General features: G+C 39.2%; 1 protein-coding gene across 5 annotated transcripts in view; it reads left to right on the plus strand.

Moving 5' to 3' along the window:
• Positions 1-22478, plus strand: part of FAM172A (family with sequence similarity 172 member A) — a 259925-nt gene that overhangs the window by 212292 nt on the left and 25155 nt on the right. Inside the window, exon 13 of one of the 5 annotated variants that reach the window (XM_017735443.1) lies at positions 2925-3425. The exons of the other annotated variants lie outside the window; for them this stretch is intronic. Within the exon in view, the coding sequence (XP_017590932.1) occupies positions 2925-3028 (104 nt within the window). The 3' untranslated portion in view covers positions 3029-3425. Of the gene's footprint in view, positions 1-2924; positions 3426-22478 lie in introns of those variants that run through there. 5 annotated transcript variants of the gene reach the window in all.

Consider the following 22478-nt stretch of genomic DNA (forward strand, 5'->3'; position numbering starts at 1 on the left):
AGTTTAATTTAAAAAAAGAGGACTGAGAGAAAAAGCATGGTGGAAATCATTGGGTTTGTGAGTGTTTCAAAGAGGAAAGGAATAGTCTGTTCTCTGCAGACCTGATAAATAGTAGAAAAAGGAATAAAAGTAAATCACACCAGGAAAAGCTTTAATTAGAGACTAAGGAAAGCTTTCTAATGGTGTATCTGGGGTTACTGCCTTCAGGTGCTCCATGGAGGAGGTGGTTAAGAGGAAGTGGTTAAGAACACGGCAGACAGATGTTTGCCAAAAGGGATGTAGGGGCATTGGGTCCTGCTGTGAGCCATGCAGCATCTCTGTCACACCTGCTTGTTCCTGGCTGTATGAATGGGCAGAGAAAAAGAAAGCTAAGTGACTGAAAATCCAAATGACACAGATTGTCAGGTTCATAGTTTTTAAGCTGTTTTCATAATTTTGAACATATTCTTGCTGTCTTTTTTAAAGATAAAATAAACACTATACAATACAATCATGGAAAGTTGTTTAAGCAGTGTATAATAGAAATATTTTTTTATTATTGAAAATTTTTAGCTTTGCTTTCTGGCAGGTGTGTTGGGTGACATTATCTATTATGTTTGTCCAGATGCAGAGAACTGACAGTTATTGGTAACAGTGTCCTCTCCAGTCTGACATACAATAGCAAAAGAAAGTCTGTTAGGAGATGTTAACCAGGAAGATCCTATCCCTTGTCATTGTTTTGATGTCCAGAGTGTCCCCAGTCAGGGAGCGAAACAAATATATCTCATTGCTGAGGTGGTCTGTCACTTACAGGGAATAAAAAATAAGCCTTAGTAAAGTGTTTATGAACAGTACCTTTATGAATTTGTTGAATACATCTATACAACAAACAGCTTGAAATCTGGATGTCTTTGTGAATATGCTAACAAGAAAATTAAAATAAAAAAGGGATGCATGTAGTTTGTAATAAGTAAACAAACTGTTTGTACACCATAGTAAAACACAGAAGAGTAAAAATTGAAGTCTGCTTCTTCATGTTAACTCCAGAACATCTTAATGCAAGTGGTTTGCACTAAGTGAAATTAGTGAAATAAGTTGTGCTGCTCGGTTTGTTGCTGACCTTACAGCTTGTAAATAATTCTTTGCTGAGAACACTACTACCTTTAACAGGCATTGTGTGGGCTGTGGCCAGCTTCATTTCCACTCTGTTCCAAGGAAAGAAAGGAGCAAAGTGCTCTTGCATTTGCAGCATATTCCATGGAGTGGATTGGAATAATGATATTGCTAGGGGGAAAAATGCATAAACCAGATAAAAACAGTACCTTGGGAATCTTTTAATTTTTTTTTCCTTCCATGATGTTAGATCACTGAACTCCTGGAATTTTGGACAGTGGGGATGCTTTAGTAAATGTGCAGTGAGAAAATTGCCAGATTGAAGATTTCTTTATTCTTACTGTCCAAAATCAGCAGCCATGCTTGAAAATAGTAGTTCTTAACAGAACATGGACTCTCAGTATGTGACTTTTAGCTGCAGGGGGCAGAGCATATGCTTTTAGTGCCAAAAGGCTGTCTTGGTTTGGGGTTTTTTATTGTGTTTGTGTCAAACTTTTTAAAGTTATGCTTTTATGTTTTAAGCTCTTTCCATGTTTCAGTCTTCAAGGCTTGCCATGAAAGACATAAATAGCTGCAAACAAATCCTGAAAGCCTGCAGATAATTTAAGAATATCTGAATCTATAATTTATTATTTGTACTGTATATAGACTAAGGAGATACTCAGTACACAGTGATGTGTTAATTCACTTGGAGAGAGGGTCATTTTCTTTCTTTTTCAAGATTAAATGAGAGAAGGCATTTTGGCCCTACAGGGTTTGTGTGTGGTTGCTTTGTTAATTCTGAATATGCATCCTTCACTCAGCTATGTGGAATTTAATGAATCAGCCCAGCAACTTTTTGAGTACACAGAGTTTATGTCAATGTTGGTATAACTGGGATATGAAGATCCTGAGTGCTTTTTTAGGAGATGTCTAGCATCTTCTTAAGTTTGACCATCAGTTTCTGCGCTAAGAGACTGGTGCAGGCAGCCCTCTCTTCTCCTTTTCTGAAGCTTCACTGAAATCACACAGTCACAGAGATCACAGTGTACCTTGCTAGCTTTTTGGGGTGTCCTGAGTAATTTGCTTTGGTAGCAGAGTATAAGCTTTGCATGCAGTGACTCAAGCAAGAACAATAGCAGTTATGTTACTTTGAGTGTCATTCTTGCTCAGGGGCAGATGTCAGTCTTTTACATAGAAGCAGGCACTTAAAGGGACTTTAATAAGCCTGAGGTAACAAAACAAACCAATTTAAGAGGTTTAACACCCTGATTTGAAGGCTGATTGCATGCAGTTTGCCTTGCTGCAGGAGACCCTGTGCACAGTCTCTACACTGATGTGGAGGTACAGAAAAATGTAGAACAAGTCACAGACTTTCTATTTAGATGTCTTTTCATCCTAAGTTCAGTCAGAAGAGGGTTAAAACCCATTTGTCACAGCCAAAGGGAAGAGTTGGCATTATAGCTTCTGGTGGGAAGAGAAGTCAGTCCACCAAAGATGTCACTAATTTTTTGGAAGTAGCCCTTGCCATGGCTTGGCAGAGCCTTTGTTCAAATCTCTGCTTGCCAATTCCAGATACATTACTTTTTCTGTATGTTGTATTTCATTGTCTCTTGATCTACTTCAATTTCATTATCATGGTTGATGGTATTAAGTATAGATGGCAGTAAATGTTGTTGCATAGATGGTAGGGACATCTCAGGTCATCAGCAAGTCGTCGTACCAGAAGTGAAGAAGTCATTAGTGTGTAGTATTGCAAATACTAAGTTCTAACTACTGTATCCTTATTTATAGTTTTGTAGTGATTTGTTGGTGGTCTGTATTTTATTTACTGATCAATTTCTGTCTTGCAGTTTGCAAAACAGGTTTTTTTGCCCATCAAGTGACGTGGAAAAGAAACTTGAAAGTTTTTCAGCTGTCATCAGCAAGAAACAAGAACCCTCAAATTATTTTTTAAATCACACAATTTTTAAGTCATCCTCATTATTTGTGAATTTTCAGAAGCTGGTGGCAAAAATGCATCAGCCATCTGGAGACAGATACTGAGCTCAGACTGCATGTTCAGGGGTCAGTGTGCAGGCCTTCTCCTCACCCAGGTCTGCCATAGTTGTCCTGAACTTGGATGGGAAACAAGGAGAGAGACACCACCATGTATGTCTACATTATGAAATGAGGGCCATCTGCTTCAATGGGTAATACTGGATAATAGACTGTTTCATGCAAATAGTAATTCACTAGCAATTAGTCTAACAGCTAGACACTGAAGGCAAATCTTACAAAAAAACATTCTAAATTTGTCTCCTTGTTGTGATAGACAAGATGAATATGCAAATAAATGAATTATATGAACATTTTGTACTCTGTCCCGTGCATTACTTAGAATTAATAAATAGGGTCTTGGAGTATGGCTCGTGAGAGGCAGAGCTTTTCACGTCTGTCTCCAGCACCCAACCCACAGCAGAGCCAGAACTGCTGCTGTTTGGTATTGGCAAAATAATACAGAAAATATGAAAGTAATATGTTGTAATAGGCAAGGCCTGGCTTCACAGTTCATGCTCTTGGCCCTAAAATGTATGTGGAGACAGACTTTGTGAAGACTTTGAGGCTGTTTTACTGCCTGTGCCTCAGCCCATCCTTTTGCTGACTACCTCCCCTCTACCAAAGGCTTCAGAGGGATGTGCATGTTCCTGCAAGATGACAACCTTAAGCTGCAAAAAACCAGCATTTGTATTAATGTGATGGATATGTTCATTTCTGCAAATTCTACCTCGGGGATGGTTGCTCAGCAGAGAGGCAGGACAAGCAGTAGAGAGCAGCAGCACTTAAAATTCCTGCAGCTGAGTCTGCAGGAAGCTTGTGTGCTGGAGCCCTGAAATATGCTCCCCAGCCTGGAGCAGTTTTCAGACCATGTGTAGACATATTGACAGGGTACATAAAAAAAGCCTGTACTGAGACTTCCTGTTCTGCATGTGTTTGGAGAACAAGGTATTTCAATTTTGAGGATTATAAATTGGTGTTTGTTTACAGTGAAGATACAGTAGAATACCATTTGCAGTGTTACCAATCCTTTTGAATTTCTTTTTGTAGTTTGGCTTATAACTGTCCCCTTTTTCCTTTTTTAGTTTATTGGTCTTGGGGCTTGTTTTTTTTTTTGTTGTTGTTGGTTTGGTTTTTTTCATAAAGGTGGTTGAAGACTCAAAGTGTAACAGTCTCTAGACCAGGCTGTGCCAATACAGAACTTCTCTACCATACAGTTCCTCTCTACAGAAGAAATCTCTGCCTGGTTTGGGAAATTGTCTGTCCTTTGCCTGAAACATTCCATATTTAGAGACAGTTTTGTTTCTTAGTCCTTTGTAAGATCTCAAGGTACAGATAAAGCACTGCCTGCTCTAAGGGGTTTGACAGCAATCATGGAGCACTTTATGTCCCTCAGTGAGAGAAGAGGTACAGCAGAGCTAAGGTTGTCTTTCCTCTTCCCACATGCAGCTTCTTAGTAATGCTAGTTTGCTTTTCCTGTTTAAATATTTTAGAGTGGGCAATCAATAATAACAGACATCAAAGCTTAACGGGACTGCAGAGCCAGAGACACGGGGTCAGTTCTCAAAGGCTTTTCCAAAAGGTTGTAGAGTGGTTGGCGGCACAGGGCTTTTGGGCATCACACCTCACTGGAAAGCTTCAGCCTGTGGGATGCATGGAGGTAGTGTTAACCCAGCTCCATTCATGCAGTGACTTTGTAAGAGGATTTAGGTCCTGGAGCTGTACCTTGGTGTTGGATATTGTGTTGAATGCTGTACAGGAACCACATCTCTTTTGCTTTATTGTGTAGTGCAAGTGTGTCAGCATGCCTCATCCCTTAGTTATTTTTCCTTCAAGTAATTTTTCCCACTGGACACAGGAACCAGGTTGGGTTGTAGAGTTGGTGAGTTCGTCATATAACTGATATCAAAGGATTATGATTTTAAGGAAAAAAAATTCACATCATCTGTCAAAGGGGATGTATCTTAAATTGCTGTAATACTGAATCATGGAAATGCAAACTGTAGAAGCGACTGCTCCTGGTCGACCTTAACAAGCACCTTTTCACCATAAGAAAGTGCATACCAAAGATCATCTGCAGCCATAAATACCTGTGTGAGAAAGCTTCAATTAAGCGGCCCAGAGCACTGGGCCACGGAGGCTGTGTGGGATGTGCGAGAGTGTCTGAGAAAAAGGAGCAAGAAACATCTGCTCTGCCATTTCTTTGTGTGATTGGTTAGTCTCCTACTTACTGGCTGCATAGCTTTGATTCTACAATCTATAAACAAGAATCCAATAAATACTCGAGTGTGCTTAATAAAGTGATTCTGTCGACTTAGAACAGGGACCATGTTTTTTCCAATCGCTACACAAACCTGGAAGGGGCCTCAGGTGGTGTATCCCTCTCCCAGGCACCAGAATGATGAAGCTGTAGCTCTGCTGTCAGGTGCTTGTTTGTACACAGGCATGTACACAGGCGCTGTCTGTATGAGTGTGGAGCAGTGGAGATTTACAGGTGGTGCAGCAGGTTCCATATGCTGGTACGGTCTTCTCGGGACAAAAGTCTTAAAGACCTATCTCTGGTATCTCTTTGCAATAGTCTATTTCACTTCCATTTTCCAAATATTCCTATGTAGTTTCCCCAGCCCTGAGGCAAAAGGAGGCCTCTCGCTAGCCCAGAGCTCATGAGAGCCAGCAACCACGTGTCACCCACAGCAAACAAACATTTGAATAGCCTAAGAAGGTCATCAGTACTAGTCCTTTCTGAGAAAACCTCATTCTTTGGAGGTACTTCATCATAGCTTTCAGGATCTAGGTGGAAATCAGGTTGTCTGAAGTCATCCCCCTAATTCCTCAATGCTTGGAAGGAGGAACCACATTAGGAAGATGGCTTTAGCAAAATCCTGGCCATCTGCTGTGGAAAAATCAGCCAAAGTTTAATGGATAGTGATAAAAAAAAGTGAGGTCAAATTTGTGTTGGTGCTGGTAGCAGAAACCCACAAGATGTGAGGATTTAGAACGGAAAATGCTGCAAAAATACATCTGGCACTGCTCATATTGGTGTTATAGGTGTGATACAGTGGAACCGAAACATCAAAAGTGATAGAAAGTATAACTGAAGATGTGTTACCTGGGACAGACCTTAAAAAATTTATAAACAAGAAACTGAGTAAGGGTTTACTACTATGATCATTTACAGCAAACAAGTAAAGCATGCAATACCCTTTGAAACTGTAAAATAGAAAAAAAGTTAAAATCTATAATTTTAATCAAAAGTTTGTTTCAGTCATTGAAATTCTGTTATTGCTGCTTACAAACATTAAAGTCAATCAAAACATCAGTAGCCTGCAAGATCAATATTTTTAATATGTTTGCATTGCAGTGCTGCAGATTTTTGGCTAATGGATCTCACCCATATTGATTTCCATGGGAAATGTTAGTCTGATACTGAAATAATTAAAAAAGAAAAAAAACCCAGGGATTATTGGTTTGGAATTTTGAAGGAGATAGAAGTATAAAAATTGGTTATTGACTGAATTGCTTGGGGTGAATGAACCTTCAGCACTTGCAATAAACTTGTAGCACAGAGTCATTACTGAACACTGTGTTAGTCCCTTAAACCTAAAATCAGTCAATATCCTATTATAACAATGCAAATTGTGGTGAAATAGCATAGTGAGTCATTTCCAAAGCAGCAGGTTATTCATGAGCATCTACATACATATATGGATGGCTGTATTAAACCACCTCTGGGATATGCACAACAGCTGATTCTCAAGCTATTTTTAAATATATTGAGTTTATGTTGATATTAATGCAAAAGAGTTGATATGATGTAATTTTTTAAAATTAATGACTTTATGGCTAAAAAAAGGAATAAAAATACAGTAAGATATCATAAACCTATATATGTACTTGTATAAACAGTTATATTCAATATTGCCCCAGTTCTGGACAAATGCAGGGGATTTTTTTTTCTATTTATTCTGTATTTTGGAGGAGATGTGTGAAAATTTCAAGCAGTGATTACCCTGAACCTGCAGAGGTGTCCTGGACCCAGACCATCCTAACCCATGCCCCACCCCTGTTCTGTCTGGCTTCTGCTCTCTTTATTCATCCTCTTATTCCGTAAGTATTATGATTTTGCTTACCTACCACAATTCTTCTCTTTTTAAGAGAGGATTCTGCATGCACAGGGGCCATCATGCCTCTCTATGTTACCTAGTGAAATAATGAGTTACCCGTTCCAGAACGGACTTTGCATTCCCAAACAGGGACTGAATGAGTTTACCACAGTTAGAGCAAAGCTGGAATAGAAATTTTTATTCACAGTTAAATGAAAACCATCTAAGTGAAGAGTTGCCTTTTGGTTGCTGCTTTAAAAATGCCTTGAGCCTTTGTGTTGCTCTGCACTGGGGACCAGCAGCTACAAATGGCTACTGCAATATGCAGGCTGTTGAGTGAAATATATTTTCACCTGAGCTGTATAAATATTTTAAAAGTGTATACTAACACACGATGATAATTCAGTGCCTGTGATAGTACAGGAAAGAGAAATTGTGTTCATGTTTTATTATTATTTATTTTTAAAGATCTGTGGACGTTTTCTGATTTATTTATTCTAATTTGTTTCTTTGCCCATACCTGGCCAGAAACAAAGTGGACTAAATTTCACTGGTCTGCTTGGATCAAAATGTTAGAAAATATGCAGTGTGTCAAGCTCAGCAGAAATCTGATAGAGGCAGGATCAGTAACTGGTGCTTCACTTTAGCTACGGAAGTCAGACGAGGCAGGTTACTGTATCCTGCTGGAGTCTTGCTGGACCAACACCTTTTGGGAATAACTACTAATGAAGTCTAAAATCTCTCAGTAAACTTGTTAATAGGGTCTTGTCGTTGACAAGGTACCTCTGTAGTTACTCTTCAAGTCATGTAGTTTCTGGGTAATTAACATCCTCTGAATTGCTCAAGCCACTCACTTAGGACAGAGAGATGTTGGTAGCAGCCCAGCCCCTCAGTTGGTGTCAGCCAGCCGCAAGCAGAAGTGATCATGCAGCAACCTGCCTGTCCCTGCACTGCATGGGACCCTGCACCACTGTGTAGGATCAGGTTTGGGCTGATTTTGGAGCAACCTCCTTATTTTACCTTGACTGGGATGGATTTTCCTTTTCTGGTCTTTTCAAAAGTTTTTGTCGTTTTTTAAGTAAATACTAAAATTACATTTCAGAATAAAGCTTTCCATATTTACCAGTTCTGCAGCCCAGAAGGCCTGATGTGCATCTTTATTCCGTAATTTTTAAAAGACACTGTAGAAGGATGAGGAGTGTTTCCTAAGAACTAAGAATGAACAGAAGATAAAATCCTCATTTGTAAAAATCACTCTTCCTTGTAGCTTTACTTGTTAAAGTAATTAGTAAAAAATAATAGTTTACCTTTCTTACATATCAGAAGCAGAGACTGAGTATGTGCAGGCAGAGGTAGTGAAAAAGGTAAGCACAGCTTCTGGTACTTAAAATTCCATGTTTTCTTAATGAGGAAAATAAAAGTATTTTGAAAGCAAGTAAATATAATAGTATGTTTCCCCCCTTGTTTTTGTGAATATTCCAACCCTTTCCAGTTCAGAACAGAGAAAAGTACAAAGTTTGAGCTTTTGCACGTTGCCTTAATAGAGCAAACTAAACCAAGAAATCCAACAGAAATGCAAAATTTTTCTAAAACCTGTTTTAAAAAGTGCAGTTTTTATAAACTGTAGAGCTTGTATTTTAAAAAAGTAAACAAAAATTACTTACATAGTACCACGGGCAAAGTTTAGAAGAGCCTGAACAAAGCAGAACAAAGTATTCTTGGTAGTTAAAAGTCACCTTCGTAAATTAAGTGGGAAGGAAGTGCATCAAAGGTCCTTTGGCAGGATCACAACTGAGTTTGGAAACCAGAGGTGACTTGATGTGACTTGTAGCACAACCCTAAAAGCACAGAGACTAAGAACTTTTTCCCATATTCAGTGTCAGCATGCATGCACTGTTTTCCTGTCTGCTCCTCCTGGTCCCATTGGGGTGGTAATTCCAGCAGGACAGAGGTGACCCTGCAAGGCTGTAAAGATGTTTGCCATGGAAAACAATGTTGGGTGCTGACTCTGGCAGCCAGTACAAATTCATTGTTCCTGTGGTAGTGAAATAGCTACAGTTATTTTCATAATCTCCCTCTGTGAAATGAAAGTAAGGTGTTTTTTGTAAAAATTGTTAGGTTTTTTCAATGCTGTAGTTCCAAAACTCAGTAAATACTTTACAAAATGATCACACAGTTTTCCAGAGCAAGGAACCTGAATAGCTACACCGGGAGAGTTACCTGTTTTGTTGGAAATGTTCATAAGAAAGGCAGGGACTAAGCACCAGAGCTGGGAGTCTGCAGACTGGGGTTTCACACCCCAGAAAAGCTTATCAGGATCAGCTGTGACTCAAACAGTCCCAGACAAACAGACACAATTTATGGCTGTGTCCCTTGGTTTCTCCAGACACCGGTATTGTACACTCTTTGCTGAGCCTCCATATGAGGTGGTCCAGGAGATCATGTTGGTCAAGTTTCTGTGCCTGTGGATTTTTCTACATCTGAGTCAGAGGCATTAAGCACTTTAACATCACTTTGTCTTCTTCTGGTTGAGAATAAAGAGGCCAAAATGGGAAAGCAGTTCACCTTAGAAAGGCAGTTATGAACTGGTTTTAAACACAGTAAGCTGTTAAGGTAGTAATGGGGAAAACATAGCCTAGCATCCTGGACTGTTGAGGTAGCCTGGCCACAGAACCCTAAGCACAGGTTTCCACTCACTGAACTGAGAATATAACCCCTAAATGGAGTAAATTATCAGGCCTTTAGCTGTGTAACTTGCCTTGACATTAGTGGGCATTGTGGGGCTAACACTTTCAGCAATGTTGTATAGATTTAGGAGATACTCTCTTGAAAATGTTAAAAACATCGCATTTTTTTGCCTTTGTTGCTGAATTCTGTGACTGTATGCAGAACTGGTCATAATAGAGGAGATCAATTTGATAACCTTGTGGTTCATTTAAAAAATGATAATACAGTCTACAATGACTTCAGAAACACAAGCTAAATTAAAAAAAAAAATATGTAGAAGCCCTAAAACTTTCTTTTTTCACAGACCAGCAAAACTCAGTTCTTTTTTTCCCAGAGTAGAAGCACGTTCCTCAGCATGATTTGAAATACATCCTAAATTTGTAATCTGTATATGCTACATCTGCTACCTCACCCTACGCAAGTGCGCTGCCTACATGCACCGAAATACTGAACTGGCATGTCACAGCATGAAAGGCTGTGGTTCGTGTTTGCAGTGTCTGTATTGTTCATTGTGTTACAAAGGTTCATCTGTTTACATAGATTATTCTTGGAAGGTGATATATGTACTTCACCTGGCATAGAAAAATGTTATTGGGAAAATTACAAATGCATTGGAAAGCTCTGCAGAGACCTGTTTTGTGTCTCCTGCATTCAGGTGTGTTTGCAAACACACCTTTTTTGGTGACAATGCTCGCCACAGGAATTTCTGACCATTTTTTGTAAGGTTTTTCATTCAGCCAGATGGGTGGCCAGGCAGTGGTTTAACTGCACAGTTTTTAAATTCATTTGAATTGGAACTCTTACAAGAATCTAAGGACCTTGAAGAAGAAGTCCAAATTCCAGCTTTGACATGGTGGCATCATCTTAATGATCAATAATATAGCTTTAGATAATGATTCTTTTTTACGTCAGTAATACAGTTTTATTTCTGTCAGGGTGCAGGAGGTACGGCTCCCTGGTGATCATCACTAGGCATCATCCAAGCATCAGTATCATGATTTTACAGTGTTTGAATCTTCTTTGATGACTAGAGAAGTTAATGAGCTGATTCAGCTTTTTCTTAGGGTTTATTAGGATTTCTCTTATTAACCTGGAATTATTAAAATTATGATGGAGATTGGCATGTCCTTAAGTGATGGTATTTTGAAACAAAATGTTCACAGTAGCCCCAGTTCAGGAAAGTCCTTGGAACAGAATGCTGCAAGAAACTGGGCCCTGTTGCATCTTATTGGATTTGACTCAAATCAGGGACGCACAGCATCCTGAAGGACTGATGCCTCAGTCATATACACTGAATGTAATACATGCTGAAATGTTGCATGGATTTAAAGCAAAATTTTCAGGTCCCCAAGCTTCAATTTTGTTTATACTTTCATACGTGCAAAATAATTCATTTTTAATAGAATTTCTAATTTCCTTCTGTGTAATATGCTGTCATGTTTTTAATCAAGTCTTCTGGACAGGGATTTTATGTCCACCTGAATAAAATAGGTAATCTGTGTTGCTTCAGTGGGTATTACTGTTGTTAGTGTAGCAAAATACAGGAAAAAGTAGCACCTCCATGACAACTCATCTCTCTTATGGTCCTACCCAACAGGCAGTGTTCAGTTTGAAGCTGAAAGTGTACAATAAAGTATAGGTATGGTGTTAAAGCAGTTGAATACAACCTTCTGAACTTTTTAGGTTTTGGGAAGTAAACAGCTTCCTTTGAAAATGAAATCAGAAATAGCATGTGGTGACTGTACTGCTGTGTAGTGTTGCAGAAATACATCTAGAATCATGCATGGGACTGCACCACCATCTCATACCTCTCTTTCTCCCTCCTCCACCAATTCCTCCTTTCTGTCATAATGGGGCAAAATTGATTGCAAATGTGTTTTCCTGACCCCCTACTCCATACATGTTAGCACCTAACCTTCTACAGTCTCATCTGTATTTACAGTAATTATATGCATAATGTAGCATATTATTGTCTGGATTTCCTGTTTAATCAGTACGGAGCTTCTTACAAGTGCAGCTGAAAAGGGCAAACAAAATTAAAGCTTTATATACCAAAACAAGTTTGATTCTCTAAGCTCCCAGCATTCCAAAGTACAGAGATTTGTTCCACCAAGTTTTGCGATGGCTTGCAGATGGGCAATGATTAATCGGAGAGCTAACTGTGAAGTAGTTTGCAATTAAACTGGAAAGCTCTGAAGCATGCTAATTGAATCAGAAAATTAGAGACACTGAACAGTAATTGGCTATTTCTCATGCAGCAGGTGCCAGGCCACTCATCTGTGGAACAAGGTATTTAAGGCACATTAGCACTAGGAAAAACATTTCTTGATATGGAACAGCCAGATTTTCTGCTCATTTTCACCATGGATGTCAAAACACACAACTGTGATATCTAGAGCCCATAGCTCGTGTTGCAAGAGTTCAAGCAGTAGGGTCATCATGAGCCTACATGTATGCAGTGTCTTGAATCAGGCTGAAGCTGGGATACCTGAGTAACTTCCTGGGCCTTGTGGACTAGCAAATTCCTCCTTTTTCTAACAAGTAAACACAGCACAAGGCTTTTAATGGCAGCATTTCAGGTCATACACTAGTAGCCACTTCCAGACTGCAGGGAGATCAGCTCTGTACCTGGGGATCCTTCTCCATAAACTGGGGTGAAGTTTGCTCGTCATGGTGCCATGTCCTTGGAAAAATGATGGATGGACACTACGTAACACTGGCATGTGTTTTCACTACACGACTCTTCTTCTCAGTCCTTACTGGGGAAAAAAAAGACTTCTTTTTCTGTTTGCTGCTTATGAATGTAGAGATTAGTGGAGTGTGGATTACTGAGAATCTGTGAATTGCTTTATTGAAGCACCTTCACTTTTGTTTTGTTTTTCTGCAGATTCAAAAAATTGAAAGTTTCTAGTTGAATATTAGTTGAGGGCATCAGCCATATAAATCTAATACTGCTGTGAGCTTAAGAGATACATTAACACCAATTCATATCATGTCTCAGCATGAGTTTATATCTTCTAATTAGTATCACCATTTTATAGAGAGCACATGCAATGAAAGTTTGTTTGCCATGCCAACAGGGACTGAAGCACATACAGTAGTTTTGCTATAGTAGAATGATGGTGCAGTATGAGCAAAAACAACTTGTAGCCAGAGCAGTAGGTAACCAGAAAAGAGTGGGATTTAATAAATGAAATGGTGAAGAGTTTTTACAGAGATATAACCATTTTCAAATTAGACTGGGTGGGGCGCATGATTTCTTTCATCTCAACTAATTAGAGCTTGGTATGCTTATTAGTGAATAAAAAAGTATTAAAATACAAATGTACTGCATCATATTACTCTGGTATCAAGAAGCAGAATATTACAATATTCAAATGCTAATCATATAACTTAGCAGATGATTGCAGAAAGTAATGTATTTGAACTGAGACATAAATTATAAATTGTAAACAGTGCATAGGGGATATGTTATAACTGTCTCTCATTTAAATTAAGGCAGGAAGTTTTCTCTGAAGCAGATTATGTGCCTTCATTAAGTTTTAAAGTATCTTCTATAATGTTTTATTAAGATCACTTGGCACAGTGTTTCCCAAACTGGATGTTAGCAATATGTACTGGTGGAAACGGCCGCAGTGGTGGAGGTGGCTCAGGTGCATTGCTGCACAGCACAGCTTTAAACAGCATGCTTCCCAGCCAAGTGCTAGTGCACATACACCAGTGTCTTTTCCATGTAATGCCCCTCCTCAAAAGTCCTCATGCCTTTGCTCTCTGTACTTGAAAGCAGCTCCAAAACATTTACATGATCAATGTTTGTTGCTGGAGGGATAAAGTTTGCTCTTCCATGGACAAGTGAGAACATATTGATCATTTTATTCTATCTGCTATTTCTAAATTCAATATACCTCTGGAGTCAATAAGCGAGATCGAGAGCATATTCTTTTTTTGTGTGCCTGCTTGTAGCTTGTTCTCAAGATCCAAGATACATTTTTGATTAATCACAAATGCTCTGAGGTCATGGAAAGCAAATGTGTTTGTGGAGTGTCAGCTGATGCTGTCAGATAAATGTCTTAAGCTTAGCCAGGGTTCGTGCCCCAGCTTTAGGCTGTGCCAAACATCTCCCCTTGTTGAGGCAGATAACAGCTACACTGGAGGCGACTGAGCTGTTTGTTCACTGAAAGGGCTGACCTTGCCACATGAGGTTGGAGTCAGGTGAAAAAAACACCAGCGATGTTTTAATTGAAATTTCAAAAATACTAACTTTGTGCATTTTACCCATCTTGAATGCAAATGAAATCTCCTTCTTGCCACAGGGATTTGTCTGCTTGGCGTCTCCATTGTCTTCTGAAAATTTCTGACAAGGTATTTTTGCGTAGGGCCCAAACAGGAAAGCAGTCCTGCCAGCAAAAGTAAACATTTTAGGGACAGTTCACATTTTGGTTCCTAAATTCTCCCATAATCTTGAGGTGGTGGCCTGGAGAAGGGTGGTGCATGATTAGTGGTGCCTCCCCATATCCATGCCAGGCCTTTAGCTTCACTTTTAGCTCATCCATGATGGTTGGTCCTCTATAACTAGTCGTCAGCCACAGACAGGAGCAGCGACATGATTGCAAAGCCAACGTGCAAGATGCATGAAGCCTGGTTTGTAGCGCAGAAGGCAAAAAGATGAATCATATGGTGTGCATAAATAAGTGAAAACTCGCAGGACTACTTGGGGGCATTTGTTATAAACCACCTCGAGTCAGTGCTTTCGCTCCCTCCCATTTCCCCAAAAACGTGTTTGTTCTTTGCTCCAAAGATTATGTTTCACTTTCCTCTCAAGAAGTTCATACTGTCATGGGTAAATCATCAGGGCTAATTAGACACAATAATGCTGCAAAAAGTTCTTAAAAAAAAGATGCAACGCATCTGTCATGAACTCCCACCAGACCTCTTGGAAATGAGATATTTTTAATATTTTATGCTGAACACAAAATATCTTGAGGAAATGGTTTTATATTCTGTGTACCAAAACAAAACCTTCAGTGTCAAACAAGTAATACTGCCTAAGAAGCTCTTTAGATGCCAATATTTCAAATCCCTCCATTCTTAAAATATAAATTTCATTTTAATAAAATGTACTCAGTATGGAAAAAAATAAAAGGTTTTGCAGGGAGTAATGAAGAAAGTGGAATGTATGTTTGGAATTTATTTGAAGCCTGGAGTGCACTCTGATACAGGAACAGACATTAATGTTTTTACAGCTGGTCTTACAGATTTTTTTTAATGAGATGTTTTCAGAAAATATCTAAATAAAAATAAATATAAATATTTTTCACTTTGAGCTAATTTTAAATAAATTACTGTCTGATTTTGTCTCACAAATAACTTTGTCTTTTTTAAAACAATATTTAAGATAGACGTTTAAATAATGTTCTCTGTGGTCTCCTAGTAAGTTATTAATAGTTAAATGTTTGTGTTTTGCATAATTTGTCTATACAGGAGGGAGAGATTATGCATGTGAGAGATACAGATTTGAGTACTTTGAATGGCTAAAAGTTGAGCAAATCCCTATTTCATGTTTATTCTTGGTGGCAGGTCACAGATTAATAAAATAAAATTATGAATAAAATCAATAAAAATACTTAGCTGAGTGACAGGAAAATGCACTTAATCAAATTCCATGAATCCCAATAAAGTTCCAAGTCATTTGTCTGAATATTTAGCCTGAGACATGTTCTTTAAATAGATCAGTAATCCTTATTAAAAAGAGAAACATATCCAGTTTGGCACATCTGCAAGTACTTCTATATGAGGACCTTCTTATTCCTGACATGAAAAAATATATCTCTTTTCCAAGATGGGGTTTGCATACACCAGCAAACTTCTGCAGCTTCTTTTTTTCCCTGGGACAGCCACCAGCTGCAGTTGGTCCCTGTGTGTGTTTTCAGCTCCTCTACGCTCCACTACTTCTTAGGAAATCAGGTACCATCACCGTGTAGAAGCCCTGCGTGTAGAAGGAGCTCAGCAGTAGGTTCAGCATATGTAGAGAAAGTCTGTGCATGCTGCAGAAGTGAACCTGAGCGGATCATGATAACTGCAGTGATATGGGAGCACTTTACGCTGTCCAAATCATGGTGGTCATTTATGTCAGCTCCGAGGGGAAAAAATTATATATAAAAAATTTATATCTTCTCGTTGACACATTATTTTTATATATATGTGACTATCCTCAGACTCAGCTCAGCTGGAAAGGCAGGGTAGAAAAGGTGGATGTAGAAATAAAGTTATTGTCAGAACTAAATCAAAGAAACAACAGAAGTCTTTGTCAGCAAATTTATCAGTACAGTTGTGCTAAAGGTCTCCTGCAAACATTTTATTGACGCAGGTACTGCCTCAAGTTACTCCTTACAGGAAATGCAGCATTACGTAGCGTATTTAATGTTTGGATTAACCCATCCAAGTTATTAATTGCATTCTGCTCTATTGTTTTTTCTTATTATTGGTCCTATCCTATTTCCTTCTGGTTTGCAAATTGTTTAACTGAGCCTGAATTCCTCCCGCAGCTGCTGAGTCAGACCATAGCCCGCTAAGAGTGGCAGAGGTGATGTTAAAATGTAAATGTTTAGGCAGTCATATACCACAAGTGAGTTTGTCACTGGTGGAAGTGGGTTTCTTCAGGATCAGAAGATAGCTGAGAAGCCCTTTTGTCTGTGTATTTAGGGTTTGTCCAAGGAGCAGTTGTGTTAATGGGGTTGGTTCAGGAGCTGAGTTCTGCCTGAAGGATGTGCTTGGGAACTCTGGGCAGGGACATCCTCTGGCTTCTCCCAGACGTGTTCAGAAAGTATGCTCTTACTTCTACATTTAAATGTATTTTTATTTGGGGACTGTGAATGAGGAAGTTGCTGGGTTTCACAGACAGCATTCACCTGCTCTGTCTTTCAGTGATGTTAATTTTTGTGCCATTCCATTGCCCTTGCATCTTGAAGTTCATGATTGGATTCCCTCGCAAACCAACTTAATTCAGTCCACTGCTGGATTTTAATTAGACATTAAGAGAAAATAAGACCACGTTGCTTGTAGTCAGAATACGGCCTTAGTGTGTCCTACATGGGAATGAGTGATATTACCCCCTCAGTATAGTATATTACCCCCTCAGCATGGGCAAGAGATATTTGTGACATCTAAACTCTGTGAGAAAGGTTGGCCATCTTCTAACTACAAAAGAAACTTAATAAAGATAATGAGGGAACATCCACCAAGACATTGCTGTGCTTAAATGTCACAGATAAACCTCAGTGAAATCAGATTTGCAATGGAGGTGTCTAATTTGTTCAGCATAAATGTGAGGAACCTGCCTCTCTCTTCCCACAGAGGATCTGGGCTCTCTGAGACAGGCTCTGCTTTTCTGCAAAAGGAGAAAAGGCAAGGTACACCTTCCCTTCAACTAGTCAAGGCAAGTGAAGGCAAAGCAAGAGCATATATTCAAAGGATGAAAATATAAACCCATACGGCTGTGTGCCTGGAGAGGGGCAACAGACCCTTTCACCTCTGGATGTGCATGCCAAGAGGGGCTGTCAGTATTTAATCTGTCCTGGTTGTGAGAACAAAATGTCATCCTTCTTTCTGTTTCTGTTGTCTGTCTTTGCTTGGTACAAGTTCAGAGCTTCTGTAGCTGCCTGTGAAAGGCATTTCTGGACAGGACCATCAAAACAGGTGTCCACCGTGATGTGTTGATGGTGGAAACATGGTGACCATGTTTTTCCAGAAGTTTTCAAATGGTCTTGTTAAGGGAAGCTGCTGAGTGTTAGGCAGAGCTTCATGCTGCGTGGTCCAGCTTGGCAGGAATACACGCATTGGGTCTGCTCTGACCTTGGCATGGCCCTTCTGACATATTTCGCAGTATAAGTACTTCCCTGAAAATTCGTAACTGTAGGCTCTGTATGGTAAGCACTGTGCAAAGTCCCCCCATGTCCTGAAATCTGAAAAAGAAGAAAGAAGCCACAAAACATTCCTGTATGGTGTGACAGTGTTTGTCAAAAGGACCAGCAGCCTAGTTACCCTCATTCTTGCCAGGCATTTCAGCAAAGAAGAGCTTTATTAAGGGACTTGAAGGAAGTTCATCAAGGAGGTCCGCAGAAGTTCATGCAAAAAGATTGCAGAAGTTAACAGTTAGAGGACTTTCACTTGGATGAGCTGACTGGAGGCAGGAGTGAGTTTGAAATGAGTTTGGGCAGGAGACAGGAAGCTCACATATGTCTTGAGTTAGTAAATAAAAGTGCTTGAAAACAGCCTGCCTCTGCTTTTGTGCTCCTCACAAAATGGCTGGTGCACCTGTGCCCGTGCCAAGGGATGTTCTTTACGCACAGTTTGGGAGTGAGGATTTCCCCAGGTCTGTTCTCCGGAGGCAGCTGGATGATACCCTGTTTTGGGGCTGGGGATAGTTTAGTTTGAGGACAGGCACAGGTGATTCAGTACTAGCTGGATGGAGTGTTCAACAATGTTATTCCTTGTGTTAAATTTTTCAGCATAAATGAAGTCTATGGACTCTGAAAGTGAAAAAATTTTCCTTATGTGAGTCATGATCAAGAAAGCAGAGCTGAAGAAAGAGCCAAATAGAAGAGTGCATGGTCAAAGCTCTAAAATATGAGGAAAGGTCTTTTCAGCCACATTCAGGGGGAGTATCTGCAGGGAGAGGGTTCGTTGGCAGGACAATGAAAAGGCAACACTGTGACTGTGGTCTAGTCAGTGAGCCTGGGCATCAGTACTGGCTTTAACAAATCCGGTGAGAATGGTGTTAGGGGTGTTACACAGGATTTACACAACAGCGGCAGACAAAGTGAGCCAAGTCTAAGTACCAGAAAACAGAGAGAGAATGAGATTTCATGTCAATGGAAAAACCCTGCGTTTCATATTGGATTTTTACCTTTGTTTTCAATGACCATTAAAGACATACATTTAGAAACACAAATGCAACTCTTTCAAAGCTGAGTTTCTTATTATGCTTATGTAAATTTTAAAAATTGATAAAGTCTTTGTAGTTGTGTTTTGGCTTATAGCAACATCTTTATCAGCAGCATAATTCATACTGTAGTACTTAGTATGACACTAGAGAGAAGTATCACTTTATTTCTTAGAAGTAACTGGCTTCACTATGTAGTTCAAAAATCATTGGCATCTAGTCAGTTTGTGCTCACAGAAAATGCACCATGCTAATAAACTCAGATCTGATATTAGCTGTATTGCTATTAAATTTAAATGAATGCATATCCAACCCATATCATTACTTTAAAATGGTATATCACAGTGTAAATACTAGAACAACGAGATTCAGTAGTGAGGCCTGTTTTGTCCATCAGGTACATGGCTATTGCTCTTACGGAAATTCTTTTGGAAATGTGAAATCAATTCCTTGAACCATATCTTTATGTTCATGTATTTTAGGAAGGAAAGGAGTGTGCTATAAGCTTCCTCAGAAACAAATATGGTTTTGAGTAAGTGTTAAACAAAAGAGGCTGGTAACAACCAAAGAAAAGGTGGAATTGTAAAAAGCAGAAAATTTACCTGGGGTAAAAAGAAGAAAATCATTAAGTTTTATTTTACATTTCAGATTTAGGCAAAGACATGGCATCAGTAACTGTAGTAGCTTCTTTTTTCTTATATTAAATAGTTGTATAATACGTGTTTGTTTAGCACCTACAGTTATTAAGAGCTGCCTGGAGGATGGGCAGTGATGGCAGTTTCATCCCTACTTTTCTAATCTGTCCTGGCCTGTCCAAGCAAATGTTTGCACAAGTGACAGAAATGGAGACAAGAGAGTGATGGATGGCTCTTAGGGAAATAGCATCAGTGTTGGGGTGGAAAAAGACTGAGGAAAGAAAAATATGTCTCTCTGAAATCAGCTGCAAGCAAGAGCCACTGTCTCCAGAAAGCCTTCCTCAGGAGTCTACCAGTGGAGGGGCCTTATCTCCTGATGCTGAGAAAGAAACATTGCAGTGCTAGGTGACCCAGCTTCTGACGTTTAATTCAAGCTTTTCACTGATGCCAGTCTGCATCATCCTTTCCATTTTAAGAATGCAGAGAAAAATCTCTGCAATAGCAGAGTGGATGTTACAGTGCACAAAAACTTACGTTTTCAGAAATAGACCTATAAAATGCTACTTCTAGCAATAAAACATCTATCTTTGTTTTATAGCAGTATGATGCTTGCTGTGGTTTAAACTACAGAAATGCCTTTGAGATCTTGACTGTTGAGCAGAACTGTGCTGTACTCTGCTTCTCCGCTCTTCACTGTGGGAAAGAGAGTATGAGTGGTGCCTATGGACCGATGAAAGTTTCTCTTCATAATGAGATGTAAGCTGAAGGCAAGCACAGCTTTATCTTTACAGATGACTTTCACACTGTAATGTTTTAGGCTAATTTTCATCAAAATTAAAGTTCATGTATTATTTTATCAGTGCTATTACGTGACGATGCCCAGTGTCTTGTAAGCCCAGGACAATCTGCATGCTTTTTCAAAAGGAGCTGCAGGAAAGTGGAAATGAGACCTGAGGCATTGCAAGATTTGTACCTTATTAAAATGTAGGCTGAATTCCTTACAGATACCCACTCAGATATCTTGTATAATCTTCTATCGGGATTGTATCTTGGCTTCAGTTTGTATGACATTGCATGTTTTGAATAGGACAAAGGCTCACTGCTGCTGTCAGTCCTGTTTCAAGCCCAATATCTATCTGCTTCTTTGAGGATGCCGTTTTTTATCTGGCGTCCAGAAGAGCATGCCTCTGCCAACACACCATTTCCCAATACATTGCTCTTTGGCTTGCATGATTTCTGGAGAGACAAGCTCAGACCTGGATGCTTTTCCTTGCTGTAGTAGAGAAAAGGGAGGTCTCTGGTGCCTGCTCTGACAAGAAAGTTGATTCATGTGTAAATTACCAGTTGCCCTTTATTTGCTTGGTCCATGGAGACACACACAGATAAAAGGCTCAGTGGGTCAGAGCTGAGTATGTGCCAGTTTCTCCCATGGCCGCGATGACAGGGTTAGAGTTGTTGTCCAAGATTATCAGACAGGCTCTGATGTCTTATCATTATTTACTTGCAGGGTAATACATAAAAATAAAATTTGGCACACGGGAGGCTTTTACAGCATTTCAGCCGAGTGTGCATTTTCAGGTGCATGGTGTCATTACCATCAGCTTTCAATATCAGGAGTCCTGCACATCTGTCTTTACACAGAAATGCTTTGCTTTAAATACCTCTTATACATAGAGGGGAAGCATACCCCAGGCTTCTTCAGCCCTCTGCAGGTAAAAAAAAAAGAAAAAGAAGAGGCATTATCTGAGCAAAATCACTTCTAAAATCTTATATTAAAAAGTAACAGAGGGAAGGTTGCAGTAATTTTGAACTGAAGCTCCTTTAGAGTGTGATTTTGCATGCTTGTAATTCCCAGTCACGGCATTGAACAGCTCTCAAACTCCTGCAACACCCCGTGTTGTGTCTCATTTAATAACATAGTTACAATATATTTGTCTACTTTACAACTGTATTTGTATTGGCATATAAAGTGTGCAGCAGCTGGGATCTGTGTGGGGGTGGCAGAAAGTTATTTGATCTACAAAATCAGTTACTTGTCACTCAGTTGCCTTTCAGTGAAGCATAATAAAGAATCATTATGGGCCTATTAGGCAGTGCTGATGTAAATGCATTTTATGTGCCATTTTCAGATCAACAGTTAACCACACAAAAGTAAAGTTGTTAAGTACATCCTTCTTTGTTTAAGAAGGCAAATCATAAATCAGGCAGAATATTAAGCTTATGAAATGTAAATTTGAGACCCCAAGGGTTTTATCTATTAGGTCAGCTTCAGATTAGGCATCAGGCCTATCCTTTGCTTCAATAGCAAGTAGACAAAGTCATCTGTGCTAGCTTTCTACTTTTGTGACAGTGTTATGAATGCTTCTTAAAAGGTTTTTGTGGGGGAAAAAAAGCAAACCTTTTAATATATTTTAAAACCCGAGAAATTAAATGGCTCAGACTGGATTAGGAGAGTGAGGGTTTAACTTGTTGCACATGCATTTTATATCTCCCGTGAGAATTCTTTTCTCCTTCATTGTTATTAATGATATCCCATTTTTGTGTATAATATTGATGCTACTGGAATCACTTAACAGCTTTATTTGCCAGACAGAACCTGTCTAAAAAAAGAAAGTTGTTAATGCTAATATTTTGAAATTCTCCTCACATCCCTTGTTACTCTTTTAGTTATTGAAATTGCATTTTGAAAATTCCCACATTTTCAGAATCTAAGTTTCTTCTTGATCATATTGATGAAGTTTGAAGTAAATGTTTTCAAAGCCATCTGTACGAAAGTGCAATTTTTGTCTCTTTTTATGGATTACCAGGGCTGGAAATAAGAAGGAAATAAGGAATATGGTAAAAAGCCATAGTTCACCATCTCATTTCGCCGCCTTCTGCACACATTTCCAGTTCATTTTATTGGTCCATCCTGGTATCTCGGGTGCGTACTGTGGAGTTTAGTGGTAAAACACAAGAAAGAGT

The sequence above is a fragment of the Corvus brachyrhynchos genome, unplaced genomic scaffold, assembly GCF_000691975.1.
Source record: "Corvus brachyrhynchos isolate BGI_N302 unplaced genomic scaffold, ASM69197v1 scaffold22, whole genome shotgun sequence".
Taxonomy (NCBI): domain Eukaryota; kingdom Metazoa; phylum Chordata; class Aves; order Passeriformes; family Corvidae; genus Corvus; species Corvus brachyrhynchos.